Source organism: Jaculus jaculus, chromosome 6 (assembly GCF_020740685.1).
Source record: "Jaculus jaculus isolate mJacJac1 chromosome 6, mJacJac1.mat.Y.cur, whole genome shotgun sequence".
Lineage (NCBI taxonomy): Eukaryota > Metazoa > Chordata > Mammalia > Rodentia > Dipodidae > Jaculus > Jaculus jaculus.
The window spans coordinates 6,427,980-6,450,281 of record NC_059107.1 but is presented as its reverse complement, the minus strand read 5'-3'; the positions used below and the strand labels follow the sequence as shown (position 1 = coordinate 6,450,281).

Here is a 22,302-nt window from a genome sequence, read left to right as displayed (position 1 = left end):
CCCCCTTTTCTCTCCTTTCCTTTTTTTCTTTTTGTATGTCTTTTTTAATTAATTTATTTATTTGACAGAGAGACAGAGAAAGAGAGAGAGAGACACAGAGAGAGAATGAATGGGCACACCAGGGCTTCCAGCCACTGCAAACGAACTCCAGACACATGCACCACCTTGTGCATCTGGTTTATGTGGGTTCTGGGGAATTGAACTGAGGTCCTTTGGCTTTGCAGGCAAATGCCTTGACTGCTAAGCCATCTCTCCAGCCCCTGTTTGTCTCTTTCTGTCTCCCTGACCCTCCCCTGTCAAGTCAGTCCCTCCCTCCCTGCCTTTCCCCCTCCTCTCTCTCGCGCTCTCTCTCCTCCCCTTTCTCACACTGTCTCCACACTTGGCCTCAAACAGCCGCGAGCAGCCCCGCCCTCTCCTCCCAGTGCTTTCCCTTCAGAACGTCCCACAGCCTGCTTGCTGGCCCCTCCTTCTCTCCCGAACAGTTCAGTGTCTTCCCTAACCTGGAGCTCAACCCCCTTTCTGTTTTCTTGTTCAGACCACCCCCCTCCTCCAGCATGGCTCAGCCCTGTAATCCCTGCTATTAATCCCTCAAATGCACAGGGATCAACCCGGCGTCAAACAATTCTGTCCCCCTCCCCCTTGCAGGCTGCCTGGCGCTGGTGCTCCCTTCTAGCTCTCTGGTCCGTGCTGACGCGGCCTCTGGCCCCCTGACCAGACCACCCCTCTGTAGGAAGTAGGGTAGCCTACATACTTACAAGGGCCAACAAGGGCGCCCCCTTTCCCAGGCTGTGCTGCACGTGGGTGGTTAAAAACTGGCTTCACTCTCACTTTCCCGGCTCTAACGTCTTTCTCTAGCATGCAGCCTGCACAGCTGGAGCAGAAGCCCTGCTCCAAGCCCTGGACCCTCCAAGCCCCAGACATCATCAGATCCAGTCACAGACGGAGGCCCTTCCCCCATGCTCCTGGCTGGTCTGTGTGGCCGCTCCAGCCGACACCCAACTTTCCGTACAACCCGCCCATGCCTACTCATCTGCGTCACAGTTCTTCACTGTCCCCCAAAGCCCTCCTCAGGATGTCTGTCCCATCCATGCCCCACGTCCTCATTGCCACCCAGTATTGTAGATGCTCCATGCACACCCTGGCTGTCCTTTCTACTCCAGATACCCCAGATCAGCTATGCCTCCACAGCCCCAGAGCTCAGCGACTCCACACGATATGACTTCTTTTCCCGGGTGGTGCCCCCTGACTCCTACCAGGCTCAGGCCATGGTGGACATTGTGCGCGCACTGGGATGGAATTATGTGTCCACACTGGCCTCCGAGGGCAACTATGGCGAGAGTGGAGTTGAGGCCTTTGTGCAGATCTCCCGTGAGGCTGGTGAGCTGGTGGCAGCCGGGAAGGGGGGTGTTATCCCATGCAATCAGCGGATCAAAGTGTGATCCAGGGGCCCTAAGTGGTGGCAGAGGCGGAGAAATAGGGGCACCTTTGGCGCTAGCCATATGGTGAGCAGGTGGTTGCCCTCTCCTTTGGGGGACTTAGCCCTCCACTTGTGGCTTGCCAGGTAGAGTCCAGGCAAGATCTTCATCCTGCTGACCCCTGCACAGACCTTATGCGGACATAGCAGTGGTGGCCAGTGGTAGGTGTGTGGAAGGGTAAGATGAGGGCTAACTTTGGCATCCCAACACCCAGGTGGGGTCTGTATCGCCCAGTCCATCAAGATCCCCAGGGAGCCAAAGCCAGGAGAATTCCACAAAGTGATCCGGAGGCTGATGGAGACACCCAATGCCCGGGGTATCATCATATTTGCCAACGAGGATGACATCAGGTGAGACAGATGACGCATTCGGTCACTGTGTTCTGTGGGGCTCCGCTCAGGGTCCTACTCTGCAGTCTTCACCCCATCCACAGCACCTCTCCCCTCCCTCTCCCGCTCTCCTGCCCTCCTGCTGCTGTCCCAAGTCTGGTGTCCCCAGAGAAGAGTCAGACCCGACAGGGTGGTGATGTTCTAAGTCTGGCCAGGGAATGGTGAGAATACCTGTCTAGTACATGTCTGATTTTTATTGTTCACTTGCTCATCATGGGAGAGAGACTTTGTGAGCAGCTCCAAGTGCAGACAATGTGCTTTCAGGGACAGAACCTTGGAGAAGGTCAAAGGGTCTGAGCATCAGGCCCTGAAACCTGTGTGGTACAGAGCCAGCAAGGCTCTTCCTCCAGCCTAGGAAGTTGAGCATAACTTTGGTGAAGGTATCCGATGGTGGTGGAGGGGGAGTGGCTTCTGAGTGTTCTTGATTTTCTCAAGGAAGCTGGCTGTATTACTACATTTTTTATTATTGCAGCTAAATACCCAAGGATGAGTACTTTGTAGAAAGAGACAGATTTAGCTTACAGGTCTTTTAGAGTTTTTAAAATCTATTTTGAGAGAGAGAGAGAGAGAGAGAGAGAGAGAGATTGGGTATGCCAGGGCCTTTAGCTACTGAAAACCAAGCAAGTGTGCCCCTTATATGCATGTGCGGCACTGCACACTTGTGTCACTGTGCATCTGGCTTGCGTGGAACCTGGAGATTTGAACATGAGTTCTTAGGCTTCACAGGCAAGTGCTTTAACCACTAAGCCATCTCTCCAGCCCTAGCTTACAGTTTTAGAGGCTGAAAGTCCACATGGTAGGATGCCACATGTATCATGAGGACCCTGGGGTTGCATTGCATTTTGGCAGATGCCATCATGAAGGGAGGGAATAGGAAAGAGAGAGATCATAAAGTGAGACAGGAAGCCAGAGAAAGGGAAGGGCCAGACTCGGGTTTTTTTTTTTTTTTTAAGATTTTATTTTTATTTATTTGAGAGAGAGAGAAAAATAAAATGGGCATGCCAGGGCCTCTAACCACTGCAAACAAACTCCAGATGCATGTGCCACCATGTGCATCTGGCTTACATGGGACCTGGAGTATTGAACCTGGGCCCTTAGGCTTCGCAGGCATGCACCTTAACCACTAAGCCATCTCTCCAGTCCCCAGACTCATTTTTTAAAAATTTTTATTTATTTATTTATTTGAGAGCAACAGACAGACAGAGAAAGCAGCAGATAGAGAATGGGCACGCCAGGGCTTCCAGCCACTGCAAACGAACTCCAGATGCATAGTGCCCCCTTGTGCATCTGGCTTATGTGGGACGTGGGGAATCGAGCCTCGAACCAGGGTCCTTTGGCTTCCAGGCAAGCGCTGAATCGCTAAGCCGTCTCTCTAGCCCCAGACTCTTTTTTAACAGCAACTCACTCTCACAGAACTAAGCAGAGTTCCCATGAGATCTTCTTTTGTCCCTGGAGAGGGTGGGGGAAATACCTCCAGTGGCCCAATTCACCTTGCACTAGGTCCCATCTTTTAAGAGTCCCACTGCCTCCCAATCTGGTCACACTGAGGACCAAGCCTCCATAGATCCACCTCTGAGATACACTAAAACCAAATCCAAACCATTGCATCCTCTAAGGGCCAGCATAACCTAGGTGATAATGAACAGAGCCCTGACAAGCAGGGGTCTGATGAATGATGTGGAGTGGGGTGGAGGACTGCAGGATGGAAAGTGGCCAAGACCAAGCTGGAGAAGGATCCTAGGTCCTCACTCAACCCCAGCTCTGTTCCCACTAGGCGAGTCCTGGAAGCAACACGCCAGGCCAACCTGACTGGTCACTTCCTGTGGGTTGGCTCAGACAGCTGGGGATCCAAGACCTCACCCATCTTGAGCCTAGAGGATGTGGCTGTAGGTGCCATCACCATCTTGCCCAAAAGGGCCTCCATCGATGGTGAGTCCAGGTTTATCGTGCCCCTCACCCCCCATACACCTTCCCCAGCATCCCTTCTTGGGCTTCTCATTTTCCACATCTGTACAGTTGGTACCACAACCACATCCCTGCTGACAGTCTCAGATACTGTGTGTATAAGATGATGTGACTACCTCCCTTCACTGTTTGAGACACAGGTGAGGAAAAGTACACTCCATTCTGCTCAGGGCAAATCATGATTGAGATTTGTTGTTGTTTTAAGTTTCCATACATATAGTTTTGGTTTACAAAAAACTGCTCTAAATTGAAGGTCTGGAAGAAGACAAACCAAGGATGTGGAATACCCTGTTAAAGTAACAAAGCCTGACTTCTATCTCCATACCTGCTCCCTTCCTACCTTTGCTATGTGGATGAATCCAGCAGCGAGGGGTCACTTTGCAATACGTTTACTCATTTTCCCAAATACTGAAGCCCGAGAACTGGGAAAACTGTGGTTCTCCATGGGCCCCTAGCTTTTGTGGGTGTACATCCATGCACCCTTTCTTTTAGCTAGGATGCCTTTGGTTGTGGATAGAAACTGGATAGAAAGTGGTTTTAGCAATCAAGGCATCTCATCACAAGCGACCTGAATGTTGGAACAGTGAGCCAATAGCATTCTTAAAGCCTTAGGCTCTGTTCGCATGTCCTTCCTACCATCCTGGGTGGTGGTTGTGCATCTCTGTGCTTGTGGTTTCATGTTCACAAGCTAGATGCTGCTGCTCTCTCACAAAATAGCCACAGCAGCCTCCTAACAGGGACAGCAGGGCAAGGACAGAGTTCTCTCAGGATGCAAAGGCTACTCTGAAGCCACAGGTGTTTCCAATCTAGTACTTGATCATAGGGTCACCCCGGATGCAAAGGGAGCCAGTGGCAAAGGGACACAGGAGAAACATGACAGCCTTCAATGGTCACCCCTCCTACCTCTTAGGGTTTGACCAGTACTTCATGACTCGCTCCCTGGAGAACAACCGCAGGAACATCTGGTTTGCTGAGTTCTGGGAAGAAAACTTTAACTGCAAACTGACCAGCTCAGGTAGCCAATCAGATGATTCCACCCGCAAATGCACAGGTGAGAGATGCCCGGAGTGGGGAGGGTGACATCGGAGAAGGCAGCGCACCAGCTTTGGTGACTGGGGGCCAGGTACACTTCCTCTGGACATCCTAGGACAGGCGAGGAACGCATCGGCCAGGATTCCACCTATGAGCAGGAGGGGAAGGTGCAATTTGTGATCGATGCTGTGTATGCCATTGCCCACGCCCTCCACAGCATGCACCAGGCACTCTGTCCTGGCCACACAGGCCTGTGCCCAGCAATGGAGCCCACTGATGGTCGGACACTACTGCAGTATATTCGAGCAGTCCGCTTCAATGGTGAGTGGGTGCCTGGGCCTATGAGGGGCGAGGGAAGCAGCTGGGGCGGATTTCTCTGTAGAAACCGGGCCAAGTCAGAGTGAAAGCAGAGGCAGGATGTAGAGGGAGCACTGGAGCTGACCACTGGAGACTTGAGCTAAATACTGGACTGCATTTTCTTTGATGTGTCTGTGTGTTTGTGTGTGGAGGGATATGTGCATGCCTGTGTGTGTGTGTGTGTGTGTGTGTGTGTGTGTGTGTGTGTGTGTAGGCCAGAGGACAAGCTTTGAGACAGTCTCTCATTGACCTGGAGCTCACTGATCATAGACTAGACTGGTTGGTAAGCAAGCTTCAGGGATCCATTTGCCTCTGCCTCCCCTGCTTTGGGATTACAAACATTTGCCATCATGTCCAGATTATTGCTCTAAACATCAATTCTAGGGATTAAATGAAGATCTTCATGCTTGTGAGGCAAGCACTTTAATGACTGAACTGTCTTCCCAACCTTGATAATTCTTACTTTAAAAAAAATTGTTGGGCTGGAGAGATGGCTTAGCGGTTGAGCGCTTGCCTGTGAAGCCTAAGGACCCCAGTTCGAGGCTTGGTTCCGCAGGTCCCATTAGCCAAATGCACAAGGGGGCGCACGTGTCTGGAGTTCGTTTGCAGAGGCTGGAAGCCCTGGCGCGCCCATTCTCTCCCTCTATTTTTCTTTCTCTTTGTGTCTGTTGCTCTCAAATAAATAAATAAAAAATGAACAAAAATTTTTAAAAAATTGTTTATTTATTTATTTGAGAGTGACAGACAGAGAGAGAAGGAAGCAGATAGATAGAGATCGGGTGTGCCAGGGCCTCCAGGCCACTGCAAACAAACTTCAGATGCATGTGTCACCCTGTGCATTGGCTTTCATGGGTCCTGGGGAATCGAGCCCTGAACTGGGATCCTTAGGCTTCACAGGCAAGTGCTTAACCACTAAGCCATCTCTCCAGTCCAATTCTTACTTTTTAACCCTCACTGGGTTTCAGCATCTTCTGCTCTGATTTGGGAAATTCAGATGTTGGCCAACTGCTGTCTGACCCATTGTACTTGGAACCCTAGTGGGCCACATATAAATCCCCATCCACTGCACCAAGTTTAGAGGACTCAGACTCTGGGGTCCTCTAATCATAAACTGCATAAACCTGCTGCACTATGAAGAGACTTCACATAAACTACATGAATCCTCTGTACTGTGGACAGGCTGCCCACTCACAGTAACTGGCTTCAGAATGCTGCCCCAGCCAGGCTTTGAGCTGCTGGAGCAAAAGACATGAGTGGTGTGACATGTCCCTTGGCACCAGCAGAGGATGCCCAAGGTCAGGGCTCCAAAGAATGTCCCTGAGCAGACCCAAGTGGACTGCTGCAGTGTATGTGGCTTGCAGGTCAGATATGCTTCTGGTTAGTCGGTATCGTGTGAAATTCGAATCTCCCTCCATCACACATTTACTGACTGCCTTCTCTCTGCTGTGCTCCCTGATGAGTAATCCAAGTGTGTATCCAGACCAGCTCCCCAAGCTGCAGAAGTAACAGGGACTGGGGAGGAAGTGCTTGATGAAGACCTGAGTTCGATCCCCAGAACCCACACTGAAAAACTGGGTGTTGCTGGGTGTGGTGGCACACACCTTTAATCCCAGAATTTTGGAGGCAGAGGTAGGAGGATCACAGTGAGTTCAAGGCCACCCTGAGACTACATAGTGAATTCCAGGTCAGCCTGAGCTAGGGCTAGAGTGAGACTCTACCTTGAAAAAACAAGCAAGCAAACAAAAATTTGGGTGTGGCAGTGTGTGTGCATAATCATAGTATTGGGGAGGTGGAGACAGGAGGATCCCTGGAGCTTCTGGGTAGCCAGTTGCACCCCATCAGTGAGCTCCAGACCAGTACACCTTGTCCCAAAAAAAGGTGGATGGTGTTCCCCGGGATAACCCCTGAGGTTGTTCTCAGGCTTCCACATGTACCCCCACACACGTGCGCCTCCCCCCCCACAAAAACTCACACTACATACGTGCGAGAGAGAGGGAGGGAGGGAGGGAGGGAGGGAGGGAGGGAGGGAGGGAGGGAAAGAGAGAGAGAAGTAAAGCTGTTCAAACTGGAACTAATTCCATGACACCATTCAGGTTTTGTACGAGTCTGAACTGTCCTTCTGCCTTGAGCAGCCAAGCTTCCTCTCCTTGGAAGGACCCATGACAGAACTGATCCTCCTGCCAGTCACCCGAAGTGTTCAGTTTAGTAGCAGAACACTCCCTTGGGCAACCAGCACCCCATCCACCTCCAGAGTCTTCATTTTGCAAAAGCAAGCCTCCATGCCCGCTGACCACAGCTTCTCGTCCCTCTCCCCCTCCCGTCCCTTGCCAGTACCATTCTACTTCGTAGCTCTGCTACGTAACTGCTCCAGGTGCCTCTTTTTTTAAAAAATACATTTTTGTTTTTATTTATTTATTTAAGAGCAACAGACAGAGAGAAAGAGGCAGAGAATGGGTGCGCCAGGGCTTCCAGCCACTGCAAACGAACTCCAGACGCGTGCGCCCCCTTGTGCATCTGGCTAACGTGGGTCCTGGGGAATCAAGCCTCAAACCAGGGTCCTTAGGCTTCACAGACAAGCGCTTAACTGCTAAGCCATCTCTCCAGCCCTCCAGGTGCCTCTTATATATAAATCAGATGGCATTTGTCTCTCTGTATCTTTTGTTTAGCATCATAGTCTTGGGGCCCATTCATGTTATAGCATAGGTCAGAGTTTCCATTCTTTTAAAAGGTGAATATTATGCCATGTTTGAGTTATTCACACATTCACCACCAAGTTCTTGGAATCCTTCTAGCTGTTGGCTTTTTCAAATAATGCATTTGGGAACATAGATATAAAAATGCCCCTTTGAAGCTCTACTTCCCCTTCTCTAATGCCCTGGAATGAAGTTTCTGGACCAGGGTGAGTCTCGTTTACATGTTTAAGACGCCACAGCTGTTTTCCACAGTGGCTGCTTCGGTTCACATTCTCACCCAACAGTGCCGCAGGGTTCCATTCCCAACACATCCTGCGGAGGTGGTTTCAAGGTCCTGGGTGGTTGCTGTGCTTCATCTCTTAGTCTCCAGCAGGTGACGCTTCTTTGGAAGGTTGTAGAGCCTTTAAGAGGTGCAGCCTCATTGGAGGAAATGGGTCACTGGTGATAGACATTGAAGGTCAGTAGCCAGGCCCCACTTCCTGGCTGAACTCAGACTCCTGACCTTGGAGGCAGTGTGACCTGTCTCAAGTTCATGCTGTCAGGCTTCCTTAAACTGTAAGCCAAAATAAACCCTTCTCAGCTGCATTTGTCGGTATCTTGTCCCAGCAGCAAGACAAGGAAGTAATACATGAGCCACTTTCTGCTCCCTGTATCCCGGGCTGCTTGGGGCCCGGAGGTGGCATCTGGGTTTGGAGTTGCACTCTCTGGTGGTGAGCCCTTCCTGAGCTCCTCACGCTGTCCTGGCTGGTCCTTGAGGCTGGTCAGCTTTCTGGCCGGGAGAACCAGTTGGAAATGACCGACTTCTCCTTGCAGGCAGCGCAGGAACCCCAGTGATGTTCAATGAGAATGGAGATGCCCCCGGGCGATACGACATCTTCCAGTACCAGGCGACCAATGGCAGTGCCAGCAGCGGCGGCTACCAGGCTGTGGGCCAGTGGGCGGAGGCCCTGAGACTGGATGTAAGTGGCACAGCTCAAACTCAGGGTGGTGACAGGCCCTTAGCGCCTGGCAGCGGAGGTGAGCCACGCGCTTCATGTGTCCCAGGTGGAAGCGCTGCAGTGGTCAGGCGACCCCCACGACGTACCTGCGTCTCAGTGCAGCCTCCCGTGCGGGCCAGGCGAGCGCAAAAAGATGGTGAAAGGTGTCCCCTGCTGTTGGCACTGTGAGGCCTGCGACGGGTACCGCTTCCAGGTGGACGAGTTCACGTGCGAGGCCTGCCCGGGGCACATGCGGCCCACGCCGAACCACACGGGCTGCCGGCCCACGCCTGTGGTCCGCCTGGCCTGGTCCTCCCCCTGGGCTGCGCTGCCTCTCCTGCTGGCCGTCATGGGCATCATGGCCACCACCACCGTGCTGGCCACCTTTGTGCGCCACAACGACACCCCCATCGTCCGTGCCTCGGGCCGGGAGCTGAGCTACGTCCTGCTCACGGGCACCTTCCTGATCTACGCCGCCACCTTCCTCATGGTGGCCGCGCCCGGGGCGGCCGTGTGCGCCGCCCGCAGGCTCTTCCTGGGCCTGGGCACCACGCTCAGCTACTCGGCCCTGCTCACCAAGACCAACCGCATCTACCGCATCTTCGAGCAAGGCAAGCGCTCCGTCACTCCGCCGCCCTTCATCAGCCCCACGTCGCAGCTGGTCATCACCTTCAGCCTCACTTCCTTGCAGGTGGGTCGCAGGTGTGCGGTGGGGGCTGGGACGGAGCTCGAGGGGTACCGGCAGCGCTGGTGCGGGGCTCCGGCAGCTAAGGCTGGAGGGATTGCACGGTCAAGGACAGGCCGGTTATGGAGCAAAGCTGTCTCAGAAACAAAACCGAAATCAAACTCAGAGAAGCGGTATTTCTAGCCCTTTTTTCTCTCTGTGTTGCCCCCCCGTGTCAAAATGGGAACAGCTCAGGTCGGGGGCAGCCATTCCCCGGGCTAAGGACTGGAGGGGAGAGGGTCGCAAAGGTAGGGAGTCTGAGCATCCCACTGTGTCCTCCACAGCAAGGCGACCACGGAAGTAAATGTACTCCTCCACAACTTGATTCGCGTGTGAGAGTGTGGCCAGGACATCTGTGACTAACTTCGTTCCCAGATGGGAGTTACTACTGCCCAGGGCACTGGGGGTGTGGTTGGGAGGCTCAGAGCTCCCTGTCACTGTGGAGTTCAGCATCTATTTCTATTAGGTGGCCGGGATTTCATGTTGTATTGTGCATTAAAATGGGATTTTACTTCCTGGGGAGTTTCCTCTAAAACAATAATGTCCCAGTGTTGGATCACACTCCCAGAGACCGAGTGGTTTTGGAGGAAAGGGAATGAAGAAGCACAGTTTGGGGAGATGTGGCTGGCATGGTAGTGCACGCGTGCGCGCGCACACACACACACACACACACACACACGTGCAGGCACCCTGGCTGCCAACAAAGTCACTTGCTCAGGCTGCGCTGACACGATGCACCGTGCTGCAAACAAACTCTGCTTCCTTCCAAGCTTTGTACCCCCACATTCATCTCCACTTGTGACCTCCTGCATGCAAGAAATTCTTCGTGTCTAGAAGATTCTAGAATCTTCCACCAGATTCTGTACCCCGAGCTTCCCCTGGTCAGCCTAGGTATCTTGAGAAGGTGTCCCACAACTTCCCTGGGGAAAACAGTCCCGAGGCTCCCCTCACCAGCAGGATGGGGATATTCAGGCTACAGTCGGGGCCTCTCTCAACTCCGAGTTCCTCTACCTCACATGTTTGGACTCTCTACATTACAGTCTTCTTTAAAGAGAAGCCACATCGTCAGCCTCCTACACACTTCTGCCAATGTGATGATGGCTGTGCCCTGGTATCTCCTCGTTCTTTAATTTGCCTAAGCCTAATTACGGGTGCACTGGCACTTTGGATCTTCCTCTTCCGTGCACTGCCTGTCCCACCCTTTGCTCCTTGTCTGTTATTTTGCAGGAGTTCAGTGCAGATACAGGACCCCAATTCTGTATCACTGACATGGGTTGTGAAATCCGGGGATTCGCGTTAGCTGTTGCTCCTCCCTGTCTCTCCAGCCTTGGGTTCTAGTTTCTCCTGAGTGACTCCTCCATCTTTCATTGAATGGTTCCCCTGTTTGTGGAGCTCTGCTATGAGGAGAAAGGTGTCCCTTCCGGGAGGACACGTTATTCCAAGGGTCCCTTCTTTCAGAGTGCACGGACTGGCACTGGAGAGCGCACTGCACCTCAGCCGCACCTTCCTGGGAGCTGGTGCTCTTGGGCAGCGCACTGCCTGCCAGAGCACACAGGGTTTCCCCTCGCGCAGCTGTGGCGGTTCCTACTCCTCAGCTTCCCTTGGCTCAAAGCCCTATCTCTCGTCATTGTGAAGGAGTTGAAATGCCATCTTATTTTCTCCCAGTTAGGGCTTGTCCTGACCAATACCTTCCAGGCCACCCACACTGGCTCGCATCCTCATTATGCCTCGCTGGTTCCTCTGGCCTGTGATGTACCTGTACTTTGGGCTTCGCTGTGCATTCACACACAGCCCCCTGACATTGTCGTTATTAGTTCTCTGGGTTTGGAGAGAGAAGGGGCTCCTCAGAAACGAGGCTTTCCGTGTTGCTATGGTCAAGCTGCTGTTGCCGCTTGTGTGGAGTGAAGGTACCAGCACCGAGACAGACTCCTGGGGTGTGAGGACAAACGTTCCTTTGGGAACTGGCCGTTCTTGGGGGCACCTATATAAGCTGTTCCCCCAAGCTGAAATCACGTCGTCATAACAGGTTATGAGGCTTCCTATTCTGGGGAGGGAGAAACTGAGGCTGAGAAAGAGAGTACAGACCCTTTTTCTTCCTTGCAGTCATTAAACCTCAAAAGGTCCCAGGTATATGGCACCGATGTGGTTAGCATGCAACGTGGTGTCGTCAGGTTGTCCCTCGCCCAACCAGCCACAGCGTGGTGAGCATGTGCCTTAAGCATACCCCTCTTCACCTGTACGAATGGCCCCGCCTGGTTGGTCATTGTGCTCACGGTGGCACTTGCGGTATTGAGCACCCAGGGCTGGGAAAATGGCTCAAAGGATGTAGCACTTGCACAACTGTGACGCCCTGCGTTTAGATCGCCAGCATCCATGTCAATGTCGGCAGGTGTGGTGACCGGCCTGCCATCCTAGCACTTGGGAGGCAGCGACAGGGGCTCCCTGGGGCAAGCCGGGTAGCAAGACCAGCCAAATCAGCGAGCCGTGGGTTCAGTGAGAAACCCTGGCCTGCCTCAGTGAATGTGGAGAGTGATCAGGGAAGACAACCCAACACCAGCCTCGGGCCTCTGCACACACGTATGTGCCCACGCACATGTGCACATACACGCACACACATACACGTGAAATAAAATAAAGACTCATGGCTGAAGAGGTGGCTCTGCAGGTAAGTGCATTTCCTGTGCAAGCATGAAGGTCCAAGGCCACCTGAGCTCAAACCTCCAGAACCCAAGTAAACACTGGGCCCTGCACATCTGAAACCCAACCATCCCAGTCCCACGGGCAGCAAGGTCAGGGAAGTGCTGAGGCTCAGGATCAGCAAGCCCTGGAATCAGTAAGAGACTTGACCACAAGGAAATCAAGCAGGTAAGTGGTGGAGGGAGGACACCTGGCCTTTTCCTCTGGCCACGGCGGGCGAGCTAGCACTGAACTGTGTTACTGCATACAGGCGCCTACGCTGCATGCCCCCCCCCACACACCCTGCGCATGCCAACAAAAACTCCAAAGACTCACATCTTATGCTACTCGGTAGTACCCCTGGGACCCCAGCCTGCCAGACCCTAGGTCATAGGCTGTGATGGGAAGGCAGGGAGTCCCTGACTCTGTACTGGTTCCCTCAGGTGGTGGGCGTGATAGCGTGGCTGGGGGCCCAGCCCCCACACAGCGTGATTGACTACGAGGAGCAGAGGACAGTGGACCCCGAGCAGGCCAGGGGGGTGCTCAAGTGTGACATGTCCGATCTGTCACTCATCGGCTGCCTGGGCTACAGCCTCCTGCTCATGGTCACGTGTACAGTGTACGCCATCAAGGCTCGCGGCGTGCCCGAGACCTTCAACGAGGCCAAGCCCATCGGCTTCACCATGTACACCACCTGCATCATCTGGCTGGCTTTTGTACCTATCTTCTTTGGGACCGCCCAGTCAGCTGAAAAGGTAACCAAGGCCACCCAGTCTCACCAGTGCCCTGAGAGGGGTGGGGTCCCCATTCTGACACCTCATGTTTGAATGGCTGTGGTTCACTGATTCATTCACACACTTCAATGCCTCTGCACTTACTTGTCTCTCCAGTACCTCTGCTTGTTCATTCACCCATCCCTCTCTCCCTTCGTTCCTCATTCATTGGCTCATCCATTCTTCAAATGCTCCTTTCTTCGTTCTTCCTAACTTGTACTTTCTTCATGTACTGTGTCACTTAAATTCATTCTGGTCCAGTTACCTGGCCATTTGTGTACTTGTTTATTCAGGACATAGAACATTGGTGTACTCACCTACCTCTTTTTATGAGAGAGAGAATTGGTGTGCCAGGACCTCTAGCTACTGAACTCCAGATGCATGTACCACCTTGTGCACATACGTCACCTCATGTGCATGCATCGCCCTGTGCATCTGGCTTGTGTGGGTTCTGGGGAGTTGAACCTGGGTCCTTAGTCTTCGCAGGCAAGCGTCTTAACCACTAAGCCATCTCTCCAGCCCTATGCCATCCTTTCTTGGCCTGTTTCCCCCTTTATGAAAGGGGACCCCGTCCATTTGCCCATTTCTGTTTAAACATGCTCATTCACTCACTGGCACGTTCTAGCCCTTTAGGCATAGGACCATTTTCCCAAGTGCCACTTACTTTTTGATAACACACTTGGGGGCTGGAGATGTAGCTCAGTGGGCAGAGTACCAGGTTCCATTCCCAGCTGTGCTTGCTGGTGGTGCAGGCTTGTGAGATGCCTTGGCTACATGGTGAGTTCAAGGCCAGCCTGAACTGCGTGAGACCATGTCTCCTTCCTGCCTACACCAGAGCCACACTGTGACTGCCAGCAACTTGGAGCTACCTGGCCTGTGACACCTTATCACCTTCCCTTTGTTGTCATCCTCATTCTTTCCACTGGAATGACTTTCTGTGTGTGTGTGTGTGTGTGTGTGTGTATGTGTGTGTGTGTGTTGGGGAGAAACAGAGCCGACTCCATCTTGTCCTCCTCCGTGGCTTAGATCTACATCCAAACGACCACGCTGACTGTGTCCCTGAGCCTCAGTGCATCGGTGTCCCTCGGCATGCTCTATGTGCCCAAAACCTACGTCATCTTGTTCCGCCCAGAGCAGAATGTGCAGAAGCGGAGGCGGAGCCTCAAGACCACCTCCACCGTGGCGGCCAAGAGCGAGGGTGCTGAGGACCCCAAGTAGCAGGGGGGAGTGGACCGGTGGCCCTCTCTTCCTTGCCTTTCTCTCCATAGGAGGTATGGAGGCCCATGGTTGCCAAGGTAACCAAGCAGACCAGCCTCGTCCTTCTGCCCTGCAGACCTGGTGTTCTACCCAGGGCAGGGGGCAGCCCCTGCCAGCGTTCTGACTGCAGAGGCAGCTTGTACACACCCTGGCCTGAAGTTCAAAGGTCACGGTAAAGCCTGGGTGTGGCCCATTCTAGGTGGGATGTCCTTGGACCAACCACCATAGCCTAGCCGCTAGGGGAAGGAATGTCGGAATATGGAGATCCCAGCCTGAAATCTAGGGGTGGGGCTGAGGCGGAGAATTCTCCATGGACCAACTTAGGGCTCCGATAAATACCATCCTGCCAGTAGAGCAGTAGAGGAGATGGACCCCTGGTGAGAGCCTTGGGAACAGAGGACAGGCCTGCAGTACACTGGGAACTAGGACAGGCTTCCACGGAGTCACATTAAGTTGTTTTCTGTGGGGTCCTTTCCTAGAGCTTGGGGGAGTGTAGTCCCTTTCCCATGTAGCTTCCAACACTATTCCAAGGAAGAGGGTGGTATTTGCTGCCCTCTGATGGTTCAATTGGAATGTGTTCGGGGGGTCCAAAGACTCGGTTGTATCATGGTGACGATTAAATCCAAGTACATAACAAGATGGATATAAAAACTCTTGGGGTCCCCTCTGAAAGGTAGCTTGAGGTATGAGGAGGAAGACTCTGACTCGTCTCTCTAATTATGAGCTGGACGTGAGGGAACTTTGTTTGCATGAGAGGTATACTTAAATGTATTAAGCTTTCTCCTTTTTTTTTTTTTTTTTGGACTTTCCATGAATTATCCAGTAGATTTAATATTTCTAATTTAATGTCCACAATTGATTTTGAAAGTGCACCACACCTCAAAGAGTGGGCTGACGCACTAGTATAGAGTTCTGACCTTGAGACCAGCTGTTCCTTCATTTTTAAAAATCAGGGATTCTTTTAAGAATAGTATTTCTGCTGCACACTCCCCTTCCTCGCTCCTGTACGCCCCCGGGCTTTCCCCACACTGTGGGGCATGGAGGTTCACTTATCGCTGACTGCTTCCCCAAGTTGGGTACTGGGGCTTCTCTCCTGTGTGGTCCTCTGAAGTGTGAGGAGCGGGGAAGCCCTTTCCACGTGACTGCTTCCATAGTGTTCCTCCACAGAACACTTCCACGTCAGTGAGCTCAGGTCGGAGAGCAGGTTTTCTCGCTGTTTTCCGAGTGTTTCTCCCAGTGTGGATTCTCTGATGTGCAGTCAATTTTGACTTCTGGTTGAAAACTTTCCATTTTCTTTTTGCATTTGTGATTTCCCCTAGGCTATGACTTAGCATGAATTCTAGCGAGTGCCTCGACAAGGAGTACACTTAGGGCATTAGTCACCACCATGGGGTTACTGATACCGAGTCCCGACTTCCCACCAAAGCCCCACTGTCTGCGCCCGTTCCCGCTTCTCTCTCAAGAGGAACTCTGTGGTGCTCAGTGAGTTCCGAGTCCCCTTCTCCTGCGCCTTGCTCCCGTGCATCCCATCTGCCAGTTATCGCCACAGTGTGACCTGCTTTCTGTTTTGTGTAAGGGGGCATCCTCTTCTCTGAGGGGGTTGCATAGCCCCAAAATCCCTTCTTTTGATGTTTCGATTTCTTAGTGGGAGGAGGGCTAAAAATTATTGAAGGGTTTCCTTTGTGTTTTTGCTGAATAATCTTGAATCATCTGATGTCCAATCATTCTAATTGAACCTCTGAATAAAGTTTTCTAGTTTCCTTGCAAGTCTGTGCATATTATAAGATGTTCTGGGGCTACAGAGATGGCCTTGTGGCTAAGGAAGGCAGAACCCAGGTTTGATTCCCCAGATCCCACGTAAACCAGATGTATAAGGAGGCCCATGTCTGGAGTTTGTTTGCAGTGGCTAAAGGCCCTGGTGTGCCCATTTTCTCTCTCCTTCTAATAAATAGAAACAAAATATATATTTTTATTTTATTTATTTATTTATTTTTCATCACAATGGACTTGATTGAAACATGAGTGCCTTGTGTTATAAATGAGAAGATTAAGGGGAAGAAGGGAAAAAGGCTTTCGTTCAGTAGACTGTCCACTAATAAATATGGTTGAGACAATGGAAATTCACTCACTCACTCATTTACTGGAAGGCTCCACCCAAATATTCGGTCTCTATAGGACAGGGACACTTGAACAGCCATCTTACTGGGGTTTCGATTCTCTGTGGCAGATGTGCCCCCTTGATGCAGGGTCCTAGGGGTTTCATGTTGCGATGATGCCTCCGAAATTACCATGAACTCTGTATACTGAATCCTTCCCCACTACTGACCCCCTAAGACCTGCGGCTGGGTCATCTGGCCCAAGAGTCAGGGCCACTTATGCCAAAACCTGGAATTGTGACAGAGCTCTTGCTTGCTGTGGGTCCCTTTGGAAGGGAGCAGATCACTGCAGGATTACTGATTGTAGAAGGCCTTGCTTCTAGAACCAAAGCCCACCAGCTGCTGTACTTCCTTGCTGATGGCAAGGCTGCAAAATCAGCAAGTCGTTTTTCAAGCTCAGGGTATCATGATGGTCCTTTGAGCCCGGGACCTCTAAAAATCTTTATTTTGCTGTAGGGGCTCTGACAGTCTCCACAGTGCGAATCTCCTTTCCTCTATGGGCAAAAATATATATTTTTAAAAAGATGTTCTTTTTCTCCTGTGGAATGAGAGCTAGGCTGAGAAGGCTTTCTCATATTCCCGTCCCCGTATAAGGTATGTGTTCCAGTGAAAACGGTGTTCCAGACCGGAGGCTCTGCCCACATCTCTCAATCACTACTGTGTTTATTCCCATCAGTGAGAGGTCTCCAAAGCACAGTGAGATTGCATCTGCTTACAGATCCTCCCTCCTGGTCATAACATTTTTACCAGTGGCTCAAGATGACCAGACTTGCATATGGCAGCTTTTTAAGCACTACTTTCTCAATAGTGTGAAATTTGTTTTGAAATGTTTTTATTTTATTGGCGAGAGAGAGAGAGGAAGAGACAAAGAGGGAGATAGAGAATGGGCACATCAGGGCTTACAGCCACTGAAACAAATTCTAGACACATGTTCCATCCACCTTGTGCATCTGGCTTGCGTGGATCCTGGTGCATTGAACCTGGGTTCTCTGGCTTTGCAGCCAAACACCTTAACCTCTAAGCCGTCTTTCCAGCCCAATAGTGTGACTTTTTGATACATTTATTACAACTTTGTCACATCTATGACACTTTTGCTTCTTGAAAATTTACCCCTAGTAATTCATGGCACACATTGCTTTTCATTTTATTCAGTGAATTCTTGTCAAATACATGTAAATATACCAGAAGGTTGACTTCAGTTTTCTGTTGCTTCATCTTATAGTTATCACTTTGCAGGCTGTTTCTAAAATAGCACACAATGTTCAATTCCAAGTAAATTTTTTTGCCATCATTTTGCAGAATGGAACTGCTTCAGAAATACCCTTTTATTGCTAAAGTGGTGGTCCAAAACCTGTAATCCCAGCATGAGGGAGAGGCAGAAGGATCAGGAGTTCAGGACTGATCTCAGCAACATAGTGAGTTTGAGGGCAGCTTAGGCTACAGGAGACTGTGTGTCAAAAAAGCAAATAAATAAAATGAGAATGTGAAGATAGCTCAATGGTTAAAGGTGATTGCTTGCAAAGCCTGCCTGTCCCAGGGTTCAATTCCCAAGACATCCACATAAACTAGACGCAAAAGTAGCATTAAGCATCCGGTGTTCACACACAGTGGCCCTGATACACCCTACTCCAACATGCAAATAAAAATGTAAAAATGAAGGAAAGTCTTTATTATGAATATCTTTATTTCTAAATGTAAATATGTCCAAAATGTAAATATGTTTCATCTCTTGGGATTTATTACAGGGAAGCGTTTGCTCAGTTAGATGGCTAGGAACAGAATACTGGCAGTCATTACAAATCACTTTGGCACTGAGGTAACTACTTCTTAAATGCTGGGGATGGATCCCAGAATCTCTCGGAGCATATCTGTGAGGGGGTTTCTAGTTTAGATTAACTGATAGGTGCATAGCAGCATTCTTAGAAGACAGAAGGGAGAGGAGAGCAGAGACTACCTGCCACCTGTGAGATCAGTGACTCCATCTGCCCTGGGAAGCTTTCCTGAGCCTTGGGAGGTGAGCCTGACTTGAATTGCAGACTTCCATTGCCCCCTGCGCCTCTCTAGAAGAAACGTATCAACAAGTGTGTTCTTTCTCACAGGACTTAGGCAGGTGACCAGCACACCAACACCTGGTTTGCAAGTCATCTGTTGTTTACTCATCCACATACTAGCTACTTGCTCATCTTTTTAATAAATATTTTTACTTATTGGAGAGGAAGAGGGAGTCAGTGAGAAAGTGTGTGTGCATGCACAGGCACGTCTGGGTAGGCATGCCAGGGTTTATTGCTGCTGCCACTGGGTACACCTGGCTTTATGTGGGTACTAGGGCCACAGGTTTTGTAAGCAAGTGCCTTTGACCAATGAATCATCTCCCCAGCAACTTTGGCCAGAGATAGCAAAGGACCTGGCAAATTAACCAGTCTCACCAACTCATCTGGGTAGTGCACGGGCAACGTCCCTCAGTGTATAGCAGCAGCTGCCAGTATGTACCGCATGCAGCACTCTTTCACACTAGACAGCCCTCGACCTTTGACCGCGTCCTGATTTCCCCTCAGAAATCCCAGCACAGGACCTGGTCCAGCGCCCTGTCGTCTGCCTCTGACCACCCTGGCATCTGTCCCACGTGGGTTTGTGTGGTATACTGTGCCTGTCTCTAGGACTTACCACACTTTTGTTTTCCAGAGCCTGCACTGTCTCTTTGGATTAGCCATCTCCTAACAGAATACAAAACAGGACGGTAGTAGCAAACTAAGTTAATACAACAAGGTGCCTACCACACTGCCCGACACAGGCAGACCTCATGGTGTGAATGTCATCCCAACGGTGAGTGATACACGTCTACATTCCATAGACTGAACATCCGCTATGCCTTGGCAGCGGGTGGATCCGAGAGATTACTGTGGAGATCCAGATGAACAGACGGGTCGTAAGGCGGTGAGGACGCTGGAAGCACTGCCCCTGGTCATGCCTTGGTGACCCCCACACAGCTTGCACATTAGAACACGTTGTTTTCACAGACGTTCTGATGAATAGATCTTCATCTACCACCTTTTTCTGAATTTTTGTGACATGTGATAAAGAGGGCGACACAGAACATGGGGGACCCTGTCAGTACCATCTGCTCCTGGTGCTCACAGAGGGTGGTCCATAAGCGGTGAGAAACAGCCAAGTCTTCTAATTTCCCTTCACCGTAGAGAACTATCGCCACACTACCTTTGGTGGACTGAAGTGGGAACTCTGCACACGCGGGTAAGGGTGGGGGTAACGTTTCCACGCACTTCACAGGAAGGTTAGGCAACATGCTAAGGAGTGGAGCACCAAAGAAGCCAGGGTGTTCTTGTGCACAGATAGGCAGACAGTTTCCTCTCTCACACACAAAGGCATTCATTTTGCCCCAAGGCTGTGAGACTCTGGCACAGTAAGTAGATGGGCAGCCTGTGTCTGCTGCAGGACAAAAGGCCATTTTTATTTAAATTTTTTTTTATTATTTATTTATTGGAGAGTGACAGAGAGAAAGAGGCAGAGAGGCAGAGAGAGAGAGAGAGAGAGAGAGAGATTGGGCGCGTCAGGGCCTCCAGCCACTGCAAACCCCAGATGCGTGCACCCCCTTGTGCATCTGGCTAACGTGGGACCTGGGGAACCGAGCCTCGAACCGGGGTCCTTAGGCTTCACAGGCAAGCGCCGCTAAGCCATCTCTCCAGCCCCAAAAGACCATTTTTAAAGCAGTCACTGTTAGAGATGCTGATGTCAAAGCAGGCAATCTTAGGTAGGTAGACAGGGAAAAGGTGTAAAATTCATCAGGGGAGTTGGGGAAGGCATGGGAGATTAGGGAATTTGAGGAGGGAAACGCCCTCCAAGCTGGCAAAGCAGGCAGTTTCCATGGCTACCTATGGGAACCCACATAAAGAAACTCAGGTGAACCTGTCTCAAACTTTCCCCTGGGCAGGGACCCTGGAACAGTGCCCTGGTGAGTTTGTCCACTGGGCAGTCCTGCAGGATGGAGGAAAGTTAGTGAGAGGTGACTTTTCAGCTGGATGGGGAAGACTGGTGTTATGAGCAGCAGACTGTCATCCTGAGATGGCATTGTGTGTCAGGAACCAGCCTTGTGCGTGGTGTGCAGCAGAGGTGATGGAGGGCAGGTGGGATGGGGGGAAGCTGGCACAGAACACGGACCAGCTTGCAAACTCTTTAACCCTGAAGGGTCCCACACAGTGGTCCTTCTGACATGGGCAGATGCCCAAGTGGCTAACCAGTAAGTCTAGGGAAGCAAGGGACAGAAGAAAACTGCTTTTCCTAGCACTTGCTTATGGCTAAATTAACCTGATCGTCAGCTGGGGGAGGAAAGTCCCTCCAGCACCTGCAGAGACCTCGTCTAAGAGCGCACAGAGCGGCGGGCCAGACAGAGCACCAGCAAGGGTCCTCTTCCCCAGGCCAAAGGTGGTTCTGGGCAGACCAGACTGACAGGTGAAGCCATGCTGCTTCGGATCAGCGAAGTACAGACTAGGAGACCCTGGAGATGGCTGTGTGGACAGAGAGCTTGCTATGCAAGCATGAGCGCCCGAGTTCAAATCCCCAGTGCCCACATAAGCTGCCAGGTATGGCAGCACAACCTGAGGAGGCAGAGACAGGGGCTCCCTGGGGCTCATTGGCTAGCTCATCCTGCCAAATTGGTGAGCTCCAGGCTCGGCAAAAGACTCTCTCAAATAAGGTGGTGCGTGACTGAGGAAGACCTCCAGCGTTGACCTCTGGCCTCCACACTCATGCAGCTGCACACATATGTCCACACACATTCAAACATGCATACATGCACACACATATACATACGATAAGTGCAGAACAGTATCACCCGGGAAATGGTGACTTCCTTAGCTGGGGTCATACAATAAGTCTGCTGTAATCGTATGAATGAACATAAAAGCCAGAGCCTTGCAGACATCACTGCAGTAGCCAACTGTGAATTGGCCCCACATACCCAACGGGCCACTTACCTCCTTCTGCCTCTGCAGGCAGGGAGGAGTGGACAAGCATGCCGGAGGTCAGACCGCACGAAGCCCCAGGCCTGACAGCTGTGAGCTCAGGGGAAGGAGCCTGTGACCTTGGTGGAGCTCAGACTACAGCCCCTCCTGGGCTGTCACCGAGGAAGGGGCGGCTCTTCCTTCCCTGGCAGCAGGCTTTGGTGCAACTGCAACATTCAACCCATGGCAATGGAGTGCCTGCTTTCAACATGAACAGCAAACTCAGCTTAAGAAATGCAGCTCTTGAGATGGGCATTTGGGAGGCTGAGGCAGGAGGACTGCCCTAAATTTGAAGCCAACCTAGGCTACATAATGAGTTCCAGGCCAGCCTGGGATATAGTGAGATCCTGTCTCACAAACGAAACATACACAAGAAATGTATGTCTCAGGGACTGAAGGTCAAGGTGAGGATAGGGTCTGGATAGTGTCAGAGGCGGATTGCAGCCACTGTGAGTGAGGCTGCAAGTTTGTCATGCAGACTGGAGGGCCGTCCGCGTGACACGGATGGTGGGTGTGTGTACACTGCCTAGGCAGGGCCAAGTAACCTCTTGAAATGCCACTTCATGTACATAGAGGAGAAAGTGTAAAATGTGAGCCATTCCACAAGAGACCTGCCCGGCCCACTCAGGTGGCCTTTACTTGCTGAAGGCCAAAGTTGAGAAGTTAGGCTTTGCAGGGGCCTGTGGTTTCTAAGTCCATCAGCCTCAAGTCCATCGTGATACAGAACAGCTTGTCTGACTTGTGGCAGAGACTGAACATTTTGGGAAGCGAGCCGGTTGTTCTACTTGATGGACAGCCCTTCCACAAACCAGG

General features: G+C 51.4%; 1 protein-coding gene across 2 annotated transcripts; it reads left to right on the top strand.

The window, feature by feature from the left end:
* The first annotated feature begins 942 nt into the window (after window positions 1-942).
* Grm6 (glutamate metabotropic receptor 6) lies at window positions 943-14,949 on the top strand. 2 transcript variants are annotated; one of them, XM_012950666.2, is made up of 9 exons: window positions 943-1,377; window positions 1,690-1,825; window positions 3,639-3,793; window positions 4,740-4,880; window positions 4,982-5,182; window positions 8,725-8,870; window positions 8,956-9,579; window positions 12,732-13,043; window positions 14,088-14,949. In XM_012950666.2, exons 1-9 carry the CDS (start codon window positions 957-959, stop codon window positions 14,277-14,279), a joined length of 2,328 nt encoding a protein of 775 aa, XP_012806120.2. In that variant the 5' UTR covers window positions 943-956; the 3' UTR covers window positions 14,280-14,949. The 2 variants fall into 2 exon arrangements, with proteins under 2 accessions (XP_012806120.2, XP_045008001.1); XM_045152066.1 differs by lacking the exons at window positions 943-1,377; window positions 3,639-3,793 and having other exon boundaries at window positions 1,724-1,825.
* The last annotated feature ends 7,353 nt before the right edge of the window (window positions 14,950-22,302 follow it).